Here is a 21,321-nt window from a genome sequence, read left to right as displayed (position 1 = left end):
GCCTTCAGTGGAGTATTGTGAACAGAGTGGTTCCCAGAGCTGAAATACTGTATTTTTCAGAGTATAAAACAGACTTTTCCCCCCTAAAAGAGGATGAACATTTGGGTGTGTCTTATACACTCAATGTAGCCCCACACAACCACCAGCCCCCAACCTTTGGCCTCTGCAAGTCCTCTCAAACGGAGCTTTTGGATGCTGCAAACGCAGCCTCTCAAACAGAATTTTTTTCCTTATTTTCCTCCCTCCAAAATAAGGTGTGTTTTATACTCCGGACCATCTTATACTCAAAAAAATACGGTACTCTTTAAAGGGATAATCAAACTGCTAAATCTATTAAAGATATTTCTCATGTGGATGAGTCATGGTTGCTTAGGGTTGTAAATGTGTAAATGTCTCAGCCGCTCTCTACATGGACCATGGTTTCATGAGGATGGTCCATCCACACAATCTTCTTAATCACATTTTCTTGTCCAAGGACACACAACAAATATATTCACCACCTCAAAGTCTGGGAGAGCACCCCTACAAACACACTTAAGGAAAGGCAACCTCCCTTAGCACCCAAAATGTTCTCTCTAATATTTCCCAATGTTTTCTCATTTCAGCATTGAATTCAAGAATTATCCACTAATTCTGGCCTTGGTACATGCAGTCACAAAAATCAACAAGGATTTGGTTCTGCTGCCCAACATCACACTCGGCTTCCATATTTATGACAATAAGGAGACTGTTAGGAGGATTTCTTGGAACAGCCTCTCTCTTCTGTCCACACGAGGCCAAATGGTTCCAGATTACAAATGTGACAAGCAGGATACATTGCTCTCTGTTGTTGGAGATGTCAACTCTCAATACTCAAGGCAGTTGGCCTCCATCTTCAGCATCTTCAAGGTCCCACAGGTAAAGGGGTCATGTAGGGTCCCTACATAAAAATAAAAATTATATTTATTAGTGCTTAAGCAAAGTACACTTGTAGAATAAACCAATCTCGTGTATACATAGCAAAGAAAAAGCATTCAGCTGCATGATTTTCACACAACATTTGAAATTGGAATTTTTAATTGTAACTAGAAGCCTTTCACTCCATTCGAAGTGAATCGATCGAATTGGGAGGAGAAAAAACTACTAATACTGAACCTTAACATGAAGATATAATAACGTCATAAAAAACTGTGACAACTCTCCTTTTCTGCAGCTCGGTTTCCACTTCCTCAAGTTCACTCAGGAAGACAGAACTGTGTTCCCTTCCTTTTTCCGGATCAGCCCCAATGAACTTCCTCAGTATGTGGGTTTAGTCCGGCTGCTCCTGCATTTCCAGTGGAACTGGGTTGGGCTGGTGGCCCCTGAAAATGACAATGGAGAACTTTTCATCTCAACTCTGAGGCCGATGCTCCAGGAGAAGGAGATCTGCCTGGCCTTCACTCACCTGTTAGAATCTGTATCTGTTGCCTTTTCAGTGAACAAATGTCGTTCTTTAATCCCAACGTGGAATAAAGCTGAGGTGATTATTGTATTTGGAGAATCCAAGTGTATTAAAACTATATATGCATCTCTGCATTATTTTAAAAAATCCAGTAATTCTGCAGTTAAAATTGTTTGGATCCTGACTTCCCATTGGGAGATAAGTGCATCTCACCAAATGTTGAATTATCTAAAGCCTTTCCATGGTGCTTTGCATTTCAGGGATCACAGCCATGATATCCCAGAATTCAGGCATGTTCTTCTATCTTTAGACCCCTTGAACCCTCAAGGAGATGTCTTTCTCCCGCTATGGTGGGAAAGGATTTTTGGCTGCAAGATCCATAAACCAGGAGTGAGACTTAAAAAGGGGGGAAAACAATGTACGGGAAAGGAGAATTTAAAGGATGTGCCATCTTACATGTTTGAAACAAGCATGACAGGCGAAAGTTACAATATCTACAATGCTGTTTATGCTGTGGCACATGCTTTACATACCATGCGTGGATCAGGAGCACAATCAGCCATGATGAGGCTTGGAAAAAGGATCACAAATGTCCAGTCATGGCAGGTAATTTCTCTAAATTTTACCCAGTCCACAGATCCTTATAATGTCCCATGGACATTTCTTCCTGGAATAGAATAGAATAGAATAGAATAGAATAGAATAGAATAGAATAGAATAGAATAGAATAGAATAGAATAGAATAGAATAGAATAGAATTCTTTATTGGCCAAGTATGATTGAACATACAAAGAATTTGTCTTTGGTGCATATGCTCTCAGTGCACATCAAAAGACAAGATACATTTGTCAAGAATCATAAGGTACAACACTTAATGATAGTCATAGGGTACAATCAAATCATACTAGGAAACAATCAATATAAATCATAAGGATACAGCAACAAGTTACAGTCTCACACAGTCTTAAGTGGGAGGAGATGGGTGATAGGAAGGATGAGAAGATTAATAGTAATGCAGACTTACTTAATAGTTTGACACAGTTGAGGGAATTATTTGTTTAGCAGAGTGATGGCGTTCGGAGAAAAACTGTTCTTTTGTCTAGTTGTTCTGGTGTGCAGTGCTCTATGGAATTGTTTTGAGGATAGGAGTTGAAACAATTTATGTCCAGGATGCAAAGGGTCTGTAGATATTTTCACAGCCCTCTTTTTGACTCATGCAATATACAGTTCCTGGAAGGCAAGTTGGTAGTAATTGTTTTTTTCTGCAGTTAATTTATGAAATATGTCCATGTTGCCCATCTAACCATAGCTGAAAATAAACTAAAGTATAAAATAGCAAACAGCAAACAAATAACCATTATTAAAATATGATAAAATAACTATAATGATTTGATTAAAAAGACAATGCATAACTTAACCAGTTTTCAATAAGATCCATAAAGAAACATTCTTCCTATAAGGTCCTGAAAGATCTTGAATGGTTATCTGATTTTCATGGGATGAAACCCTATTCCAGGTAGGAGATGTCAATCCCCAGACCAAGGGAGGCAAGATCTGGTTTCCTTAATGCAAGATGTTTCAAAAGGCCAGTGGAAGTCCTGGCCACATTTAAAGAACCACCAAAGTTTCTTTTTGCATGCTGCCTGCATCCAACTAACCTGTAATAAGATGCTAGGCTTAATTTATTTTGACCTGTTTTGTTTTTAATGGCTTACTATCCTGGGTGAACATGGTCCATTTGTTTAGCTGCTTTCTTTGTGCTGCTCAGCTTACTGTGTGACGGGAACCCCTGTGAATCTCAGCACTCACCGAAGGGCTCCAATGCAAAGTGAATCAAAGATCTCCTTTTTTTTCTTTTGAGATTTGTCTGGCTGTTCTGCAATTAAGGCTTATTAGCAATAGAATTAGCATTTAGACTTATGTACTAATTCACTATGAGTTACAGCCCTCTCTAAGTGGTTTACAGAGTCAATATATAGCCCCCAACAATCTGTGTCTTTGTTTTACCTACCTCAGAAGGATGAAAGGCTGAGTTAACCTTGAGCCGGTGAGAATCGAACTGTCAAACTGCTGGCAATCAGCAATCGGGAGAAATAGCCTGCAATACTGCATTCTAACCACTGGGCCACCACGGCTCATTAATCTGTTAGGGCGGGGGATCCATCTCTAATTCTCCAATATGAGATTCACATGATTTCATGATGTTCTCGATCACTCAGTTATCCATCAAGCTAACATGTAAAGCTTTAAAGATTTGTAATTATCTCCTAAAATGATGGTCAGCAGAGAATGATAGAATCCATGATGTCTCATTTTTAATTACTCCACTATCCAAGAGTCTCTTTTCTTTCAGCTTCTTGCCTATTTGAAGAATGTCAGGTTCAATAACAGTGCTGGAAATGAAGTCTCGTTCTTAGAAAATGGACCCATGTCTGCTCGTTACGATCTTCTCAACTGGATTTTCCTCCCCAATCAAACTTTTGTCCACATGAAAGTCGGGCAAATGGATCCCAGGGTTTCCCAAGGCCAGGATTTTACCATCAACTCCAATGCAATCGTCTGGGCCAAAAAGGTGGGCTGGAAGGAAATGTCCTGAAATCAGAAAAAGGTTCATGTTCTCCTGGACATGCATAGAGCTTTCTTCCCAAGGTCGCTCATGCTGCTTTACCCCTTGTGAAAAAGCCTCATGTAGACCACAGTTTCCTCCCAAATGTCCTGGCTGGGCTTGCTTCCTCAGGAGAAAAAATATGGTGCAGGTCAGCTGAGGGAGCAGATAATTGCAGGCACTTAAACTGCAGGGTGATGATGATGGATACAGTTGGGTCTTTGCACAATGACTCTCGCTGGGATGACTGGGGGCTTTACGCTTTGAGGCTATGCTGGAGCAGCAGTGGCTTCATGCTGTTCTACAATGCTGGGACATTTAAAGCTTTTGGCTACACTGTGGCTCAAGGGTTATTTATTTATTTATTTATTTATTTATTTATTTATTTATTTATTTATTTATTTATTTATTTATTTATTTATTTATTTATTTATTTATTTATTTATTTATTTATATTTATATACCATCCTTTTCCCGAAGGACTCGGGTGGTTAACAGCCAACAGATAAAACACAAGAAATACAAAATTTAAAAACAGTATTAAAATCCAATTAAATTAATTTGGCCCACAATTAAAACACCCCTATATTAAGACCGATAATTAACAATTTAAGAATTAAAACAATTTAAAAGAGTTAGGCCAATCTGGCTTGCTGGGATAAAAACGTCTTTAGGGAACGGCGAAAAGTGCAAAGATCCGGGATCCTCCGTATCTCCGGGGACAGCTCATTCCAGAGTGTAGGTGCCCCCACAGAGAAGGCTCTCCCCCTGGGGGCCACAAGTCAACATGTTTGACCGACGGCACCCTGAGGAGGCCCTCTCTGTGGGAGCGCACTGGTCGGTGGGAGGCTATCGGTGGCAGAAGGCGGTCTCGTAAATACCCGGGTCCTAAGCCATGGAGCGCTCTAAAGGTGTAACCAATACCTTGAAGCACACCCGGAAGACCACCGGGAGCCAGTGCAGCTCGCGCAGGAGATGTGTTGCATGGGAGCGCCGAGTCGCCCTCATAACCACCCGTGCGGCCGCATTCTGGACCAGCTGAAGCCTCCGGGTGCTCCTCAAGGGGAGCCCCATGTAGAGAGCATTACAGTAGTCCAGGCAGGATGTGACGAGAGCATGAGTGACTGTGACTAAGGCATCCCGATCCAGAAAGGGACACAACTGGCAGATCAGGCAAACCTGATAAAAAGCCCCTCTGGCCACAGCCCTCATATGCTCTTCTAAAGACAGCCGTGCATCCAGGAGGACGCCCAAGTTTAGTGCCTCAATTAGGTTCAATAAGTGGGGAGTACCTTTAGCAATAGCAATAGCACTTAGGCTTATGTACCACTTCATAGTGCTTTATAGCCATCTCTAAGCTGTTTACAGAGTCAGAAGGATGGAAGGCTGAGTCAACTTTGAAGAGGGGAGAATTGAACTGTTGTCGGTTGGAAAAGTTGCACTTTAACCACTGTGCCACCAAGGCTTTTAAAGAAGAGAAGAGAAGAGAAGAGAAGAGAAGAGAAGAGAAGAGAAGAGAAGAGAAGAGAAGAGAAGAGAAGAGAAGAGAAGAGAAGAGAAGAGAAGAGAATTTCTCCTTAGTTCTAGGTTGCTTCTCTCCTTGATTAGTTTCCACCCATTGCTTCTTCTCCTGCCTTCAAGTGCTTTGGAGAATAAATTGACTCCCCCTTCTTTGTGGCAGCTCCTGAGATATTGGAACACTGCTAACATGTGAGCCCTCATCCTTCTTTTCATCATGAGATAAGTGCCAGTCCCAAACATCAATTGGTTAGCTGGTTGTGCCACTGGTTTCAAATCTCCAGGAACTCTTCTGGTTGATGTTTCATGATGGTGAACCTGTTCTTCTAAAGACCTTTTGAAGATAGAGCTTTCAAGGGGGAAATTAAATGATGCATGACCATCAAATAGGCCATCTCAATCTTTTATCTTTTGTCTTTTAGAAGGTGCCCTTTGCCAGGTGTGGCATGAAGAGGTGCCAGGCAGGAGAGAGGAGAAGAGTTCCAGAGGGTGAGCAGGTTTGCTGCTACAAATGTGACCCTTGTCCAGAAGGCACCATTTCTAATCAGACAGGTAGAGCAATCTTCAAATGTAGATCTTTCACGTTCAGGGAAACCATTCAATATATTAAAATATTAAGTAATTTTAGTGATTTGTGGTAGGTCTGACATGCTTCACAACAGAGATGCAAATTGTTGTGCCCCCACCAGCCTAATTTCCCATAGGATTGGCAAGATTGCTCTCTTCCCCAAATTTACAAGGTGTATTCAAGACAAAAATTTGCAGATTTCTTGCTCTCTTTTCCATTCCTCTAATCACATACCAATAGGAAAAGCAACTATGATCATTTCCCTGAATGTATGGTACAATGTGGTTGGGTGTTCCAATTTTGTATTATTTCACCCCTGGTTTTTGTGCATTTGTGTGTTACCTTATGATTTTATAACACTCCGAATGATGATGAAACTAAGTAGCAAAAAGCAGGATTCCTGATTGAGAGAGCAGTCAATCTTCTTAGGCTTCCATTACAAAGTGGGGGGGAAAATCAAGTGCCAACCCTTCTCTCCCTCAGAAAAAAATTGCAAAATGTGGTACAGATGATTACAGAGACAGAGATCTCAATATTTGAACAACTGATCCTCCAGTCTCATTTTGAACCAAAAACAAGTTGATTTTTACAGGGCAGGATAAGCTGCCCAGGGTGTCCTTTCTTATTGAATTGATAGATGTGGAAAGGAGTCATATCTGAGATGTGAGGCAAGAGGTATAATTCTTACTATGCTTGCTCTAGAAATATTTAGACAAAGACTCTTCATTTCAGATGCAGCCCGCTGTGACTCCTGCCCAGAAGACCAATATCCCAACATGGACAAGGACCAATGCATTGCGAAGAAGATCCACTTCCTTGCCTATCAAGACACTCTGGGATACTCTTTAGCATCTCTCACTCTTTCTCTCTCTTTGATCACATTGGCAGTCCTAGCAATTTTCCATAAGCATCGTGACACACCAATCGTCAAGGCCAACAATCGAGATCTGACATATATCCTCCTGCTCTCCCTCCTGCTCTGTTTCCTCTGCTCTTTCCTCTTCATTGATCAACCTGGGAAGTTCACCTGTCTTTTACGGCAAACTGCCTTTGCCATTCTCTTTTCCCTTGCAGTTTCCTCTGTCTTGGCAAAAACTGTCATGGTGGTTCTGGCCTTCATGGCCACCAAGCCAGGAAACAAAACAAGGAAACTCTTAGGAAAACCACTGACCAACTCCATTGTCATAGTGTGTCCCCTGGTCCAAGCACTTCTTTGTGCCACCTGGCTGGCAACTTCTCCCCCATTTCCCAGATTGGACTTCCATTCCTTGGGAGGAGAGACAATCTTGGAATGTAATGAAGGCTCAGCTTCAATGTTTTATGCTGTCCTTGCCTTCCTGGGTTTTTTGGCCCTCATCTGTTTCACTGTGGCCTTTTTGGCTAGGAAATTGCCCGACAGTTTTAATGAAGCCAAGTTCATTACTTTTAGCATGCTGGTCTTTTGCAGTGTTTGGATCACCTTCCTCCCCACCTACCTGAGCACGAAAGGGAAGTCCATGGTGGCCGTGGAGATCTTCTCCATTTTGGCCTCTGGAGCTGCTCTTTTGACTTGTATTTTTTTCCCCAAATGCTACATTATCCTACTAAGACCCAATCTGAATTGTAGGGAAAATATGATAAGAAACAAAAATCTTTGACCTTTTTCTCGTTATTTATATTTTGAAAGAAAGTTTTCTTATTATTCTCTTGACTTTTGTCTTTATTCATTCTGAGCCTTCTCTTTCCTGTCTTCATTTTGCAGCTTTGGGCTATCTGCTGATATTCTGCCTTAGTTAAGTGTCCCTCTTTCCATTTTTTTGAACTTGTCCTTTGAAACATATAAGGTAGACAGTACACTGCAGTAAACCATCAAGAAAATCTAGGTATTTAAGGTAAAGGTTCCCCTCACACATATGTGCTAGTCGTTCCCAACTCTAGGGGGCAGTGCTCATCTCCGAGCAGTTAGCACTGTCTGAAGACGTCTCTGTCGTCATGCCAAAGGCACACAGAACACTGTTACCTTCCCACCAAAGGTGGCCCCTATTTTTCTACTTGCATTTTTTATATGCTTTTGAACTGCTAGGTTGGCAGAAGCTGGGACAAGTAATGGGACCTCACTCCGTTCCACAGCACTAGGGATTCAAACTGCTGAACTGCCGACCTTTCGATTGACAAGCTCATTGAACCACTGTGTCCCTTATCTAGGTGTTTACTAGGAGTCAAAAACAACCTGATGACATTTTAAAAAATCCTCAGTAAGAATCTATGTATGAGAGGCCTGAAATATCTCTAAACATTTTACATTTCTGCTTTAGGAAATTGGTTCCATTGTTGGGCTGCAGAGACACCTAGTAAGGGTCAGGGCCGGATTTTCCTATAGGCTAACTAGGCTTCAGCCTAGGGCCTCAAGATCAAGAGGGGCCTACATTCAAATTGTTAGCAAAATTAAAATTACACTTTCACTATAGGTGAAAGGGCCTCATAAGTGGAATAGCCTAGGGCCTCTTTTCATCTAAATCCGGCCCTGGTAAGGGTTTACCACACAGGTGGGTTCTACTTACCTTTACTACCAGTTCGCAATGGGGCCGCACTCTGCATATGCAGAGGCTTCCTGATGACGTCTGGGTCAGTGGGCAGAGCTTCTTACTGGTTTTACTATCGGTTCTTGTGAACCAGTTTGAACCGGGGGCAACCCACCACTGGTTTACCAATCTTGCAACAATTCCCCTCACATCCTGGACATAAACTGTTTCAACTCCTACACTCCTGCATTGCACACCCGAACAACTAGACACAAGAACAGTTTTTCCCCGAACACCATCACTCTGCTAAACAAATAATTCCCTCAACACTGTCAAACTAGTTACTAAGTCTGCACTGCTATTAATCTTCTCATCGTTCCCATTACCCATCTCCTTCCACTTATGACTGTATGACTGTAACTTTGTTGCTTGTATTCTTCCAATTTAGATCGATATTGCTTCCTGATTGCTTATTTGTACCCTATGACTATCATTAAGTGTTGTACCTTATGATTCTTGACGAATGGATCTTTTCTTTTATGTACACTGAGAGCATATGCACCAAGACAAATTCCTTGTGTGTCCAATCACACTTGGCCAATAAAAAAATTCTATTCTATTCTATTCTATTCTATTCTATTCTATTCTATTCTATTCTATTCTATTCTATTCTATTCTATTCTATTCCATTCCATTCCATTCCATTCCATTCCATTCCATTCCATTCCATATTTTCCATGTAAACCTAGAAATAGCCTTTTGCCATTGTTTCAATGAAATATCAGCACCACTACTGGTAGAGTCTGGAATAAAAAACAGTCTGGTAAAAACCTTCAGCATAATTACACTCAAAAAAGTGTAAATGTTGTAGTTGTAAGAGTCACCTCGAGGTATCTGACCTTTTACGTCACCTTAAAATGTGATGTCTTTATCAAAAATTCATAATCTTTAGTCCTATTTTAAACCAGCATTTTTTCCTGTTTATTTTAAAACTGGTTAAGTCCCAATATTGGTCCTCCTTTCATATCCAACAACCTTTCAGGTATTGGGACAAAATTTCTTTATCAGAAAAATATAGCATAACACTTTTTCTGGTTTCAACTACTTTAAACTAGTATTAACATCTTGTGAGATCTTGCTACCTAATTTTAACTTCTATGGGAGAAATTAATTTCTAATTTTACCCCTGACAAGTATAAGTAAATCAGTTATTTGGTACAAATTTTGGAATGATTGTTCAAACTTACTAGAATACCACTCACTGTCCTGAGCCACTATGTCCCACTAGCACTCAATACTATCCAAACAAACTATGGCTCAGATGAAACTCCATCTTGTTTCCAGGGATTCAGTTTGATGTAGGTCAAATACCCAACTTCACCTTGACTCTCAAGTCTATCTGCACTAGGTATTAACAACAAGGGACACAAACATGTTTTCTTCATTCTGGTTTATAAATAAAATCTATCGCTGAGTGAGTAGGAGGATTCCTTTTCTTTGCAATTGTCAGAAGAGTAATTCTTAATGTATCCCTCTGGATTTCTGTCCTCCAAATTATTCCAGGATAAAAGCTGCTTTGAAAATATGTTCCAAAGTCTTCCACTAGGGGCAGGATATGACAAATTAGCTTGTTTTGAAAAGAGTCATTCTTGGGTTTGTTGAGACTCAGCTATCCTTACTTTTCTCTTTGTTCATGCCTGCAATTCAGCTTCTGCACGAATCTTGATTTCTGACTTAGGAAGGACAAGAATGACTGGGCTGCCTCTCCTGCTGCTGCTCTTCTGCCTCTCTCCTCCAACTGCTGCTAAGAGGAGGCAAACCGTATGTGTGTTGAGGAATTTGTTCAAGCCTTATGGAAAATGGAACTATTACAGGCCTGGTGATCTCATTATTGGTGGGAATTTACCCCTGGGAACTCTTATGTCCTCCAGTGTCCCACGTTTTCAGAAGGAACCATTCCGGCTTCCTTTTAAAATTTTGTAAGTTTCACCTGGCAGGGAAAGATGCGTGAATTTCTGGTTGTGTTCTGGATTCAGGGATTCCTTTTAGAAATCCTTGTTCTACTGTTCTAATGTTCTAGTGTAGTTCTTCTTGTCTTTGATCATAAAACAGGTTAGGATTCTCAATCATTCTAGAACTCTATATCCGGAAAGTGATAGACCATATAAAAAGTGAGGAAGGAACGACAAATTTGAAACTGTGCTGGCCTAAAACAAAGTTGACATAATGTTCATTTGGGAAGAAAAGCATGGTAGAAAACTCAAAGAAAAGCTTAATCATTTTTCAATGTTTGGTACTGTAATAAGACCAGTTTTGTGTTGTGGTGACCAGTACAAAAATATTTTGAGACATTGGAAAGCATCCAGAGAAGAGCCACAAAGATGATTACGGGACTGAAGGCTAACATGTACAAAGAATGGTTACAGAAATGGGGTCTAATGAAAAGAAGAAGTAGGGGGGGGACATGATAGCACTGTTCCAATATTTAAAGAGCTTCTACAAAGACAAGAGGATCAAACTATTTTCCAAAGCACCAAGATAAGAAACAACAGACAGAAGATAGAGTAATTAATAATTTTATGGAATGTGCAGAAATGGACAAACTTACAAAAGAATTACAAGATAAAGAGGAACATGATTATTATCTAGTATGGGAAAAGTGGTATACCTGGTTGAAAAATAGAAAAAGGAAAAAAGAATAGGGAGTAATTGGAGTTACAGAAACAGGAACATAAATCACTAACATAAATTAACAATGAATCATAAAGATAGATGTATGAGTAAGATCAAACAGGGAAGAGTCAAAACACAAATAAGAACATACATTACTGTTGTTTATTTGACAATATATATTTGACAAAATGTATATTTTAAATCTTTGTTTACATGTTTTGTTCTGTATGTTTTGTTGTCACTAGTTCTGTTTTGTTTGTACTTTTAAACAAATAAAAATTTATTTAATTAAAAAAAATGATTGATGCCATTAAATTTCCCATCCATAGTCTGGCAAAAATTTAATATTACAAATTTAGGTGATATGTGTATGTTTATATGTGATGAATATAATTTCAATACAGATCTGGTGTCCTTTTTGTTTTTGCTTTTGGCATGACTTTAAGATTCATCTTCCAAACTTTCCTGGATTTGAATGCCCAGGATGATGGATGAAAGTCACTGAAATATGGGTATGCCATCTAGTAAATGCTTGATTACCAATTGGATATCAATATTTTTCTTAGAAATATATTGACATGTCATTAATTGTGATTGTAATTCATCTACCATGTTCTTCAAAGTAGCATATTAGAATCTGGTGCCAAATAACTTCTTAAATTGCTTGTGAACAAGATATTTTCCATTGGAGAAGGAAAAAATGAGACCATTTACAGTAAATGTCAAATACGTTATTGGAATATAATTGAATTTCATTAAAAATAATCATTCCATTCAAAAAAAAGAAAAAGAAAAAAAAAGAAACAACCACTGGAAACTAACCAAGGAGAAAAACAACTTAGAACTAAGAAGAAATTTCCTAATGGTGAAAGCAATTAACTAATGGCACAGCTTGCCTTTCTCCTTTGTTGCTAAGCCATACAATTTTAATCAAATGGCATCTATGAAAACAACAACAACACACAACTCAATGAAATCTGTGAATTGCTGAATGTCCCCAGCACACACTTCTCCCCTGTAATGTTTCCAATGTTTTCTTTACTATAGACCCATACTCAAGAAATACCAGCAGTTCCTGGCCTTAGTGTTCGCAGTCACAGAGATCAACAAAGATTTGGTTCTCCTCCCCAACATCAGCCTTGGCTTCCAGATTTGTGACAATGTTCGGATGGAGAGGAAGATTTCTTTAATCAGCCTCTCCTTTCTCTCCACACGAGGCCAAATGGTTCCAGGTTACAAATGTGACAGGCAGGACAATCTGCTCTCTGTCATTGGAGGTGATAATCCCAAATCCTCAAGGCAGATGGCCTCCATCTTCAACATCTACAAGGTCCCACAAGTAAGAGGGATCCATTGGATACAGTATGGTGTAGACAAAGAATGGAAACACACACAGAAGACAAGAATGTAGATGATGTTGCTGAGGAGAAAATCCTATTCATTTGTTTTATTTTATGTTTCAAGATATATAACTCCAACAGACCGATAATGAAATAATTCTGTACTTGCCAAGAAGAATTAATTTCTAACTTTCATAAAAGTTTACCCACCATTTCATTGCAATTTATTACCTGTATCAGGTTAACAATTTCTTAGCTTTTGAAATCTTACAACCAGACAAAATATACTGCTCAAAAAAATAAAGGGAAGACAAGCAGAAGACATCCGAGATCTGAATGAATGAAATAGCCTTATTAAGTACTTTGTTCGTTACATACAGTAGTTTATACACTGCTCAAACAACTAAAGGGAACACAAAACTACTGTATGTAACGAACAAAGTATTTAATAAGGCTATTTCATTCATTCAGATCTCGGATGTCTTCTGCTTGTCTTCCCTTTATTTTTTTGAGCAGTGTATATAACTATCAGCTCTTCCTAGGAAGAGAAGCAGCTTAATCTTATTTTAATCAAAAGTAGGACTGCCCGACTGCTAGGTAAAAAAGCATACAATAGGGATCCCTAAAGTCAGCACAAAACTTTACTTTGTCTTTGAAAGAGAAATCTCTGTTTCTGCAGCTCGGTGTTGGCTTCGAGTTCCCTCAGGAATACAAACCAGTTTATCCTTCCTTCTTCCGGATTAATCCCAGTGACTTTCCTGAATGTGTGGGTTTAGTCCAGCTGCTCCTGCATTTCCAGTGGAACTGGGTTGGCCTTGTGACTTCTGAAGATGACAGTGGAGAACATTTCATCTCATCTCTGATGCCAATGCTGAAGGAGAAGGAGATCTGCCTGGCCTTCAATGAAAAGTGGAAATCTCAAAAATTTACTGTTGCACTAAATAAACTAATGTTCAAAATTTTGTTTAAAGTTGAAGTCATTATTCTGTTTGGAGACTCCACTGATATTGCAAATTTTTTGACAGTTCTGAACGTTTGTGTAAAATATAGAAAGGTCGAGAATGTTTGGATCCTAACATCTCATTGGAAATTTACTCTGGTTGGAGACCTTTTTCAAGGTGTAAAGATCTTGCATGGGGCTTTGCAGTTTAAGGACCAGACTGGCAATGTCTCAGAATTCAACCACTTCCTCCTGTCTTTAGACCATTTGATCAAAGAAGGCGACGTGTTTCTCATGAATTGGTGGGAAATGCTCTTTGATTGCCTTAGTCCTAAACCAGGCAGGGTCCTTCCAAAAGGGGAACAACAATGTACAGGAAAGGAGAATTTACAGGATCTTCCAGATGTAATTTTTGAAATGAACATGACAGGTGAAAGTTACAATATCTACAATGCCATTTATGCAGTGGCACACGCATTGCATGCGATTTATGGATCAGTAGCGCGACCAGCTATGCTGAAGCTTGGAAAGAGGATCTCAAATGTCCATCCATGGCAGGTAATCTCTGCGACATTTTATCCAGTCCACAGATCAATAGAGAGGAAGCTTCTCATACGCATTTCTTGATATCGTATCAAGGGATATCATATCATTGCATCTCTGAACAGATTAAAACAGCAATTAGTTTAACAAAGCAATAATATGAATTAAATATAATACCGTATTTTTTGGAGTATAAGATGCACCTTTTCCCCCCAAAAAAGTGGGTGAAAATCAGGGTGTGCCTTATACTCCGAATGCCCAGCTTCTCAAAGGGAGGTTTCAGAGGCTGAAAAAAGCATCAGAAATGAAGCTTCAGAAAAAAACGTTTCCAAACAGAGCTTAGAAAAGAAGCCCCCAAACAGAGCTTCAGAAAAGAAGCCCCCAAACAAAGCTTCAGAGGCTTTTTTTCTGAAGCTCTGTTTCGGAGGCTTTCAGAGGCAGATTTTTTTTTTTTTCCTGAAACAGAGTTTCAGAAGTTTCAAAGGCAGAAAAAAAAGCAAAAAAAAAAAAAAAAAAAGCAAGGCACAGAGCTCACAACCAAGGAACTTGTTGCTAAAATTCACCTCTGGGAACAGCTGATTGAGGTATTCCGGGAGGCCTCCACCTGTCAATCAGCTTTTTTCTTATTTTCCTCCCAAAAAGCTAAGGTGTGTCTTATTCTCCGAAAAATACGGTACTTTGTTGAAAGAGGGGACAAAAGAAAAGTCATCTAAACCACTTGTGCATAATATCCATAGAGGGAAAATCTTCGTATATGGTCCTGAAAAGGTACTCAACAGTTTCCTGAGTTTCAGGTGGTGACCAGGGAGGAGATGTCATTCCAGAACATTATGATAATCTGGGTGCATTTCAGGGATGGGTTCTAAAACTTTTTACTACCGGTTCTGTGGGTGTGGCTTATTTTGTGGGCATGGCTTGATGGTCATGTGACAATTATTTAGGATTTAGCAGAGGTACTGGTTTACCAGGCTTTTAACTGCTTCCAGAGCTGTACCGATCTACCCATTTATTTTTTGCAGGCACTGGTCTACCCATTTATTTCTGCAGGCACTGATCTACTCATGTATTTTTGCAGGCACTGGTTTACCCATTTATTTTTGCAGGCACTGATCTACTCATGTATTTTTGCAGGCACTGGTCTACTCATTTGTTTTCTTTTAACACTGATCAGCTGTAGGGCGGCCCTTTGAAGCCCTGTGGCAAGAGTTTAAACCGTTTTTTTCCCTCTAGCCATCAGCTGGGACTCAGGAGGCAGCAATAGATTGGGGGTGGGGCCAAATAAAAGGTAAGAATAACACGGGGGTGGGGGGGCACAGGGGGTGGGGGGCACTGGGGGGGCAGAACCGGTTCGGTGATGTCATATCGTCACTGCTACCGGCTTGGGAGAACCGGGCTGAACCAGGAGGAACCCACCACTGGTGCATTTGTGCAAGATGCAAGATGTTTCAGCAGGACAGTTGAGGTCCTAATGGGTATATCTGCAGAACCTCCTCAGTTTCCCTCAGTATTTAGCTTGAATCCAGCCTGTAAAAGATACTCAGCTCAATTCATTTTAACCTCAAATTATGTTTCTATGAGTTACCATCTTGTGTGACTCCACCCCATTTGTTTAGTTTGCTGTTTCTTGTAGTGTTCAGCTTCTTAACAGAACAGAATGACAGAATTGGAAGAGACTTTGGAGGTCTTCTAGTCCAACCCCCTACTCAAGCAGGAAGCCTTTATAGCATTTCAGATAAAAGACTGTCCAATCTCTTCTTACAAACCTCCAGTGTTGAAGCACCCCACAACTTCTGGAGGCAGATTGTTCCACTGATTAATAGTAACTTCTAACTGTCAGGAAATTTCTCCTTAGTTCTAGGTTGATTCTCTCCTTGGTTAGTTTCCATCCATTGTTTCTTGTCCTGCCTTCCAAATATCACGTGAGGAAAACCATACAATGAAAAATTGGGATGTGGTTTTAAAATCTTTGTGTGTAAGTACAGGTAGTCCTTGAGTTACAACAGTTCCTTTAGTGACCATTCAAAGATACAACAGCATCAGTGGTGGGATTCAACCAGTTCGCACCACTTCGGCAGAACCGGTTGTTAAATTGCTGGCTGGCCCCTCCCCTCCCTGCCCAGCCCCTTCCAGAAGTCCCCATGCACCCCGTTTTGGCTCCCAGGAGGCTGCAGGGAGGCCTACTAGGCCCAAAACGGGGCAGGTGGGAGGAACGCCCCCCCCCAGCCTGTTTTTGCTCCCAGGAGGCTGCAGGGAGGCCTACTAGGCCCAAAACGGAGCGGGTGGGAGGAACCCCTCCCCCACAGCCTGTTTTTGCTCCCAGGAGGCTGCAGGGAGGCCTACTAGACCCAAAACGGGGTGGGTGGGAGGAAACCCCCCCCCACAGCCTGTTTTTGCTCCCAGGGGGGTGCAGGAAGCCGAGTGCTGCCTGTCACACCCACCATGGCCACGCCCACCCAGCCAGCCATTAGGGTAGAGAACCGGTTGTTAAATTATTTGAATCCCACCACTGAACAGCATTGAAAAAAGCGACTGATGACCATTTTTCACACTTACAACCATTCAGCATCCAAATGGACATGGGATCAGAATCAGATGCTTGGCAACTGACTCATATTTATTAAAAGTGTCACATTTATTTTACTTTTATTTTATTTTATCATATTTGTATACCACCCTACTCCCGGAGGACTCAGGGCGGTGAACAGCCAAGATAAAAATGCAAAGGACATACAAAAGTTAAAAACTATTAAAAATAAATTAAATAATTTGGGCTCAAAAAACAAATTTAAGACATCCAATTTATATAAAACATTTAAAACCCAATTTAAAAGGGAGAGTTAGGCCAGACCAGCCTGTTGGAATAAAAACGTTTTTAGGGCGCGGCGGAAGATAATCCCCTTTTGTAACTATCTGACAAGATAAATCAAGATAAATCAATGGGGACACCAAATTCACTTAATTCAATTCAAATCTTTACTGTCACTGCACAACATATGGGCAATGAGATTGGTGGAGCTCCCTCAGTGCACCCCCTCCCCCTCCAACACAATACAACTCACAGTGAAGACAGAAAATCCCTAACCTAATAAATCATATTAACAAAACACCCAGTCCTATTGCACCAGTGTGAACATGTTACACATTACCCCGGCCCTGCAGTCCATCATACTACGTAGTCATGATTTTATTTCTCATTCAGGAGTCTGACAGCCCACGGATTAAAAACTGTTCTTCAGTTTGTTTGTGTGGCTGGCTATACTTCTATATCTCCTTCGTGATGGTAGGAGGGTAAAGAAATGATGACTAGGGTGAGAGTCATCCCTGAGGATTTTCCTCACTCTTCCAAGGCAACGAGCCCTACATTACTATGTTAACTACGTTACTAAGTTAACAACTGCAGTGATTCCCTAACAACTGTGGCAAGAAAGGGCAAAACTCACTTAACAAATATCTCACTTTGCAACAGAAAGTTTGGGTTCTATCGTGGTCATAAATTGAGGGCTACCTGTAATTCTGTCATTTGGTTAAAACTGGGGTTGTGGAAGCCAAAATCCAAATGCCCAATGATAAAGAGAATCTTTTTTTTTAATTTTAATTTTTTATTTTTAAACAAACATACATAAAACCATCTTCAATTGCAAACTGTGTCGTTTGGTTACAAGTCTTTTGTGCATCATTCACCGAATTCATAGCTTACAATTTACAATTTACCTAGATTCTCATATCATCGATCTAATATATATCTATATATTGTTATCCTCATTAATCATTTATTTAACTATGACTATTTCTTCCCTCATTATCATTCAAAGTATTCTAAGATTTGAGTTAATTTTTATTATAACATTCATTTCAGCCTCCTGAATCTATCCAATAATAATACGTCTACATGTTATATTTCACATACTGTAGTTCTACAATTCTTGTATTGTGAAAGTCTCTACCATATTTCATTTCCATATTTTTTTATCTAACCATTGATAAAATAGGTCCCATATCTTATAGTATTGTTTATCTTTTTGTTCTCTAATTTCAAATGTCAATTTGCTCATTTCAGCACATTCCAATATTTTCTTAATAACTTCATCCTGCGTTGGTATTTTCTCATTTTTCCAATTTTTTGATAAAGAGAATCTTTTGTATTGTTGGGAAATGAGTCAAATATCTGATGTTACTCTTGATTGTTCAGATCTCAAATAAGGGAGCAACTGTAGCTTTTCAGATGTACACATATCTCCTAAACTGATGGCCAGCATAGAATGATAGAAGCCACGATCTCTCATTTCTGCCTTTCAGCTAATTGCTCCAATTTTTGAAGATCCCTTTTCTTTCAGCTTCTTGCCAATTTGAGGAATGTGCACTTCAACAACAGTGCGGGAGATGAAGTCTCCTTCTCACAAAACGGACTGAGAACTGTTCGTTATGATATCGTCAACTGGGTTGTCCACCCCAATAAATCTTTAATCTCTATGAAAGTTGGGAAAAAGAATCCCAGGGCTGCCCCAGGCCAGGATTTCACCGTTAACTCTGATGCAATCATCTGGGCCACAAAGGTGAGCTCAGGAAGGAAATGTTGTAAATTTAGGAAGATAATCGCTTTCTCCTGGGGATGCTGAACATACTTCTAAGGTGAAAACAAGGTCTATAGATGCAGAAAAGACCTTTGGTATTTGATGAATTCCCTGCACTTGAGGTTAACAGATTTCAGATCAAATTTGTGAAAGCTCCGACAATGGGTGGGAACGGGAAGAACTTCTGCTTGAAACCAAGATGCTATTAGATCAGGCAGTGATTTCCATGGACCATTCCTGTTCAGTTGGATCTTCATCATTCCTTCTTTTAGAAAAACTGTAGCTCAATGTAACAAGCCTTCCTTTGCACACTGAGGTTCAAGATTCAAACTTTAGCATCCATTGGTGAGTCTGGCCTGATTCTCCCATGACCTTTTCCAAGTTTCTGTAACACTTTGGTGAACAATTTCTTATGATAACATTCTCAACAGGAAAATAGGAATTGGAAATGAATAAATATAGAATCTTCATTGCACAGGCCACCTCAAACACTTCCCTTTTCTCTTTTAGAAGGTGCCCTTTGCCAGGTGTGGCATGAAGAGGTGCCATGCAGGAGAAAGGAGAAGAGTTCCAGAGGGCAAGCCAGTTTGCTGCTACCAATGTGCCCCTTGTCCAGAAAGAACCATCTCAAATCAGACAGGTAGAACACTTTTCAAATGAAGATCTTCCAGGATCTAGGAAGTCATTCAGTAGAGAAAGATGTTAATGTTGTCATTTTCGTTGGGAATACACTACATCAGAGTATTTATTCTTTTCAGCAGAAACTGTCAATTTATGGATCTGAGCTGTCCTGACCCGACAGGCCATTTTTCTGCTCCTCAATAATTTGATGCAGGATAATTTTAGGGCATAATGCATGGTTTCCCTAGTAACCATACCAACTGTCATATCCCATCAGGAAAACTATCATCATTTGTGGCTTGGCCAGAGGAGTAAAAGGACACTCATGTCACCCTTGGGAAGGGTGCTCATGACAGATATCCCTGCAATACTTACACAAATATTCTTAATTTCAGATGCAGCCCGCTGTGATCTTTGCCCAGAAGATCAATATCCCAACAAGGACAAGGACCGCTGCATTGCCAAGAAGATCCACTTCCTTTCCTATCAAGAGACCCTGGGATACATTTTAGCTTCTTTAGCTCTTTTCCTTTCGCTGATCACAACTGCTGTCCTGGTGATTTTCTGTAAACATCACAACACACCAATTGTCAAGGCCAACAACCGAGATCTCACCTATGTCCTCCTGGTCTCCCTCCTGCTCTGCTTCCTCTGTTCCTTCCTCTTCATTGGTCGACCTGGGAAGATCATCTGTCTCTTCCAACAATCTGCCTTTGCCATTCTCTTTTCCCTTGCAGTTTCCTCTGTGTTGGCAAAAACTGTCATGGTGGTTCTGGCCTTCATGGCCACCAAGCCAGGGAACAAGACAAGGAAACTCTTAGGAAAACCACTGACCAACTCCATTATCATAGCCTGTCCCCTGATACAAGCAGTTCTTTGTGCCACCTGGCTAGTAACCTCTCCCCCATTTCCCAACTTTGACTTCCACTCCTTGGTAGGAGAAGTCATCTTGGAATGTGATGAAGGCTCAGATTCAATGTTTTACATTGTCCTTGCCTATCTGGGTTTCCTTGCTGTCATCAGTTTCATGGTAGCCTTTCTGGCCAGGAAATTGCCTGACAGCTTTAATGAAGCCAAGTTCATTACATTTAGCATGCTGGTGTTTTCCTGCGTTTGGGTCACCTTCCTCCCTGCCTATCTGAGCACCAAAGGGAAGTCCATGGTAGCTGTGGAGATCTTCTCCATCTTGGCTTCTGGAGCCAGTCTCTTGGCCTGTATTTTTTTCCCCAAGTGCTACATTATTCTACTAAGACCGAATCTGAATTGTAGAGAGAATATAATGAGGCACAAGAATCTCTGATTTTTTTGCAGAATTTAGAACTTCTTTTTGGTTTTGGGAATTACCTGCCTTTTTCACTAATTCCATTTTTTCCCACTGAGATCCCAGTGATTAACTTGGAAAATACTCATAGATATTAAAGATATGGATATTTACAGTATTTCCACCTAGTTTCACACTTTATTATAATCAAATGAATCTTTAAAAATAGGTTGGGTTAAGTTCACGATCAATGTTTTTTAGCCTGTTCATTTTCTTACATCCCTGAGGCTTGCTGTTTTCCTACTAAATTTTGCATTCAATCATCCATTAAAGGTTTAAATGAACCACATTATTCTACTCTCTATTAATTAATTGAGATACATATTTATTATTAAATATGATCATGTAAAGTAGACATTGAGGACACTTTCTTTCCCTTGTTATTTTTATTACTTAATTATTACGATGAAAGAAGGATGCGGACATAGACGGAAGAAAGGAATGAAGGATGGATGAGAATAAATGACTGGTTGTGACTTGTTCATTACTAAGGTGGGAGGAAAACAAGGTTATATGACGGTCTCTTGCTTGTTTAACAAACTTACACATAAAAATACACAAAATGCTTAAAAATTGGTTATTTGGAGAGCAAAATTTCTGTTTAATATAACAGAACAACCGAATTGGAGGTCTTCTAGTCCAATCCCCTGCTCAACCACAAAACCCTATATCGTTTCAGACCTCTTCTTAAAAACTTCAA

At 40.1% G+C, this 21,321-nt stretch overlaps 1 protein-coding gene across 1 annotated transcript; it reads left to right on the top strand.

Annotated features, from left to right (window-relative positions):
• The first annotated feature begins 780 nt into the window (after positions 1–780).
• LOC132712114 (vomeronasal type-2 receptor 116-like) lies at positions 781–20,600 on the top strand. The gene is made up of 5 exons (XM_087883574.1): positions 781–897; positions 1,193–1,282; positions 3,774–3,992; positions 18,443–18,661; positions 19,578–20,600. Exons 1-5 carry the CDS (start codon positions 781–783, stop codon positions 20,598–20,600), a joined length of 1,668 nt encoding a protein of 555 aa, XP_087739700.1.
• The last annotated feature ends 721 nt before the right edge of the window (positions 20,601–21,321 follow it).

The sequence above is a fragment of the Pantherophis guttatus genome, chromosome 1 (assembly GCF_059756535.1).
Source record: "Pantherophis guttatus breed Tessera chromosome 1, ASM5975653v1, whole genome shotgun sequence".
In the NCBI taxonomy this organism is placed as follows: domain Eukaryota; kingdom Metazoa; phylum Chordata; class Lepidosauria; order Squamata; family Colubridae; genus Pantherophis; species Pantherophis guttatus.
The sequence above is the reverse complement of the archived record's forward strand: the minus strand, read 5'-3'. Positions and strand labels throughout refer to the sequence as shown.

Excerpts from the sequence above, each read along its gene's own strand:
- LOC132712114 (XM_087883574.1), top strand. The coding sequence starts at position 781 with ATGGTTCCAGATTACAAATGTGACAAGCAGGATACATTGCTCTCTGTT. Across the intron at positions 898-1,192 it reads GCATCTTCAAGGTCCCACAG|CTCGGTTTCCACTTCCTCAA; the intron begins GTAAAGGGGTCA and ends CCTTTTCTGCAG. Across the intron at positions 3,993-18,442 it reads CAATCGTCTGGGCCAAAAAG|CTTCTTGCCAATTTGAGGAA; the intron begins GTGGGCTGGAAG and ends CTTTTCTTTCAG.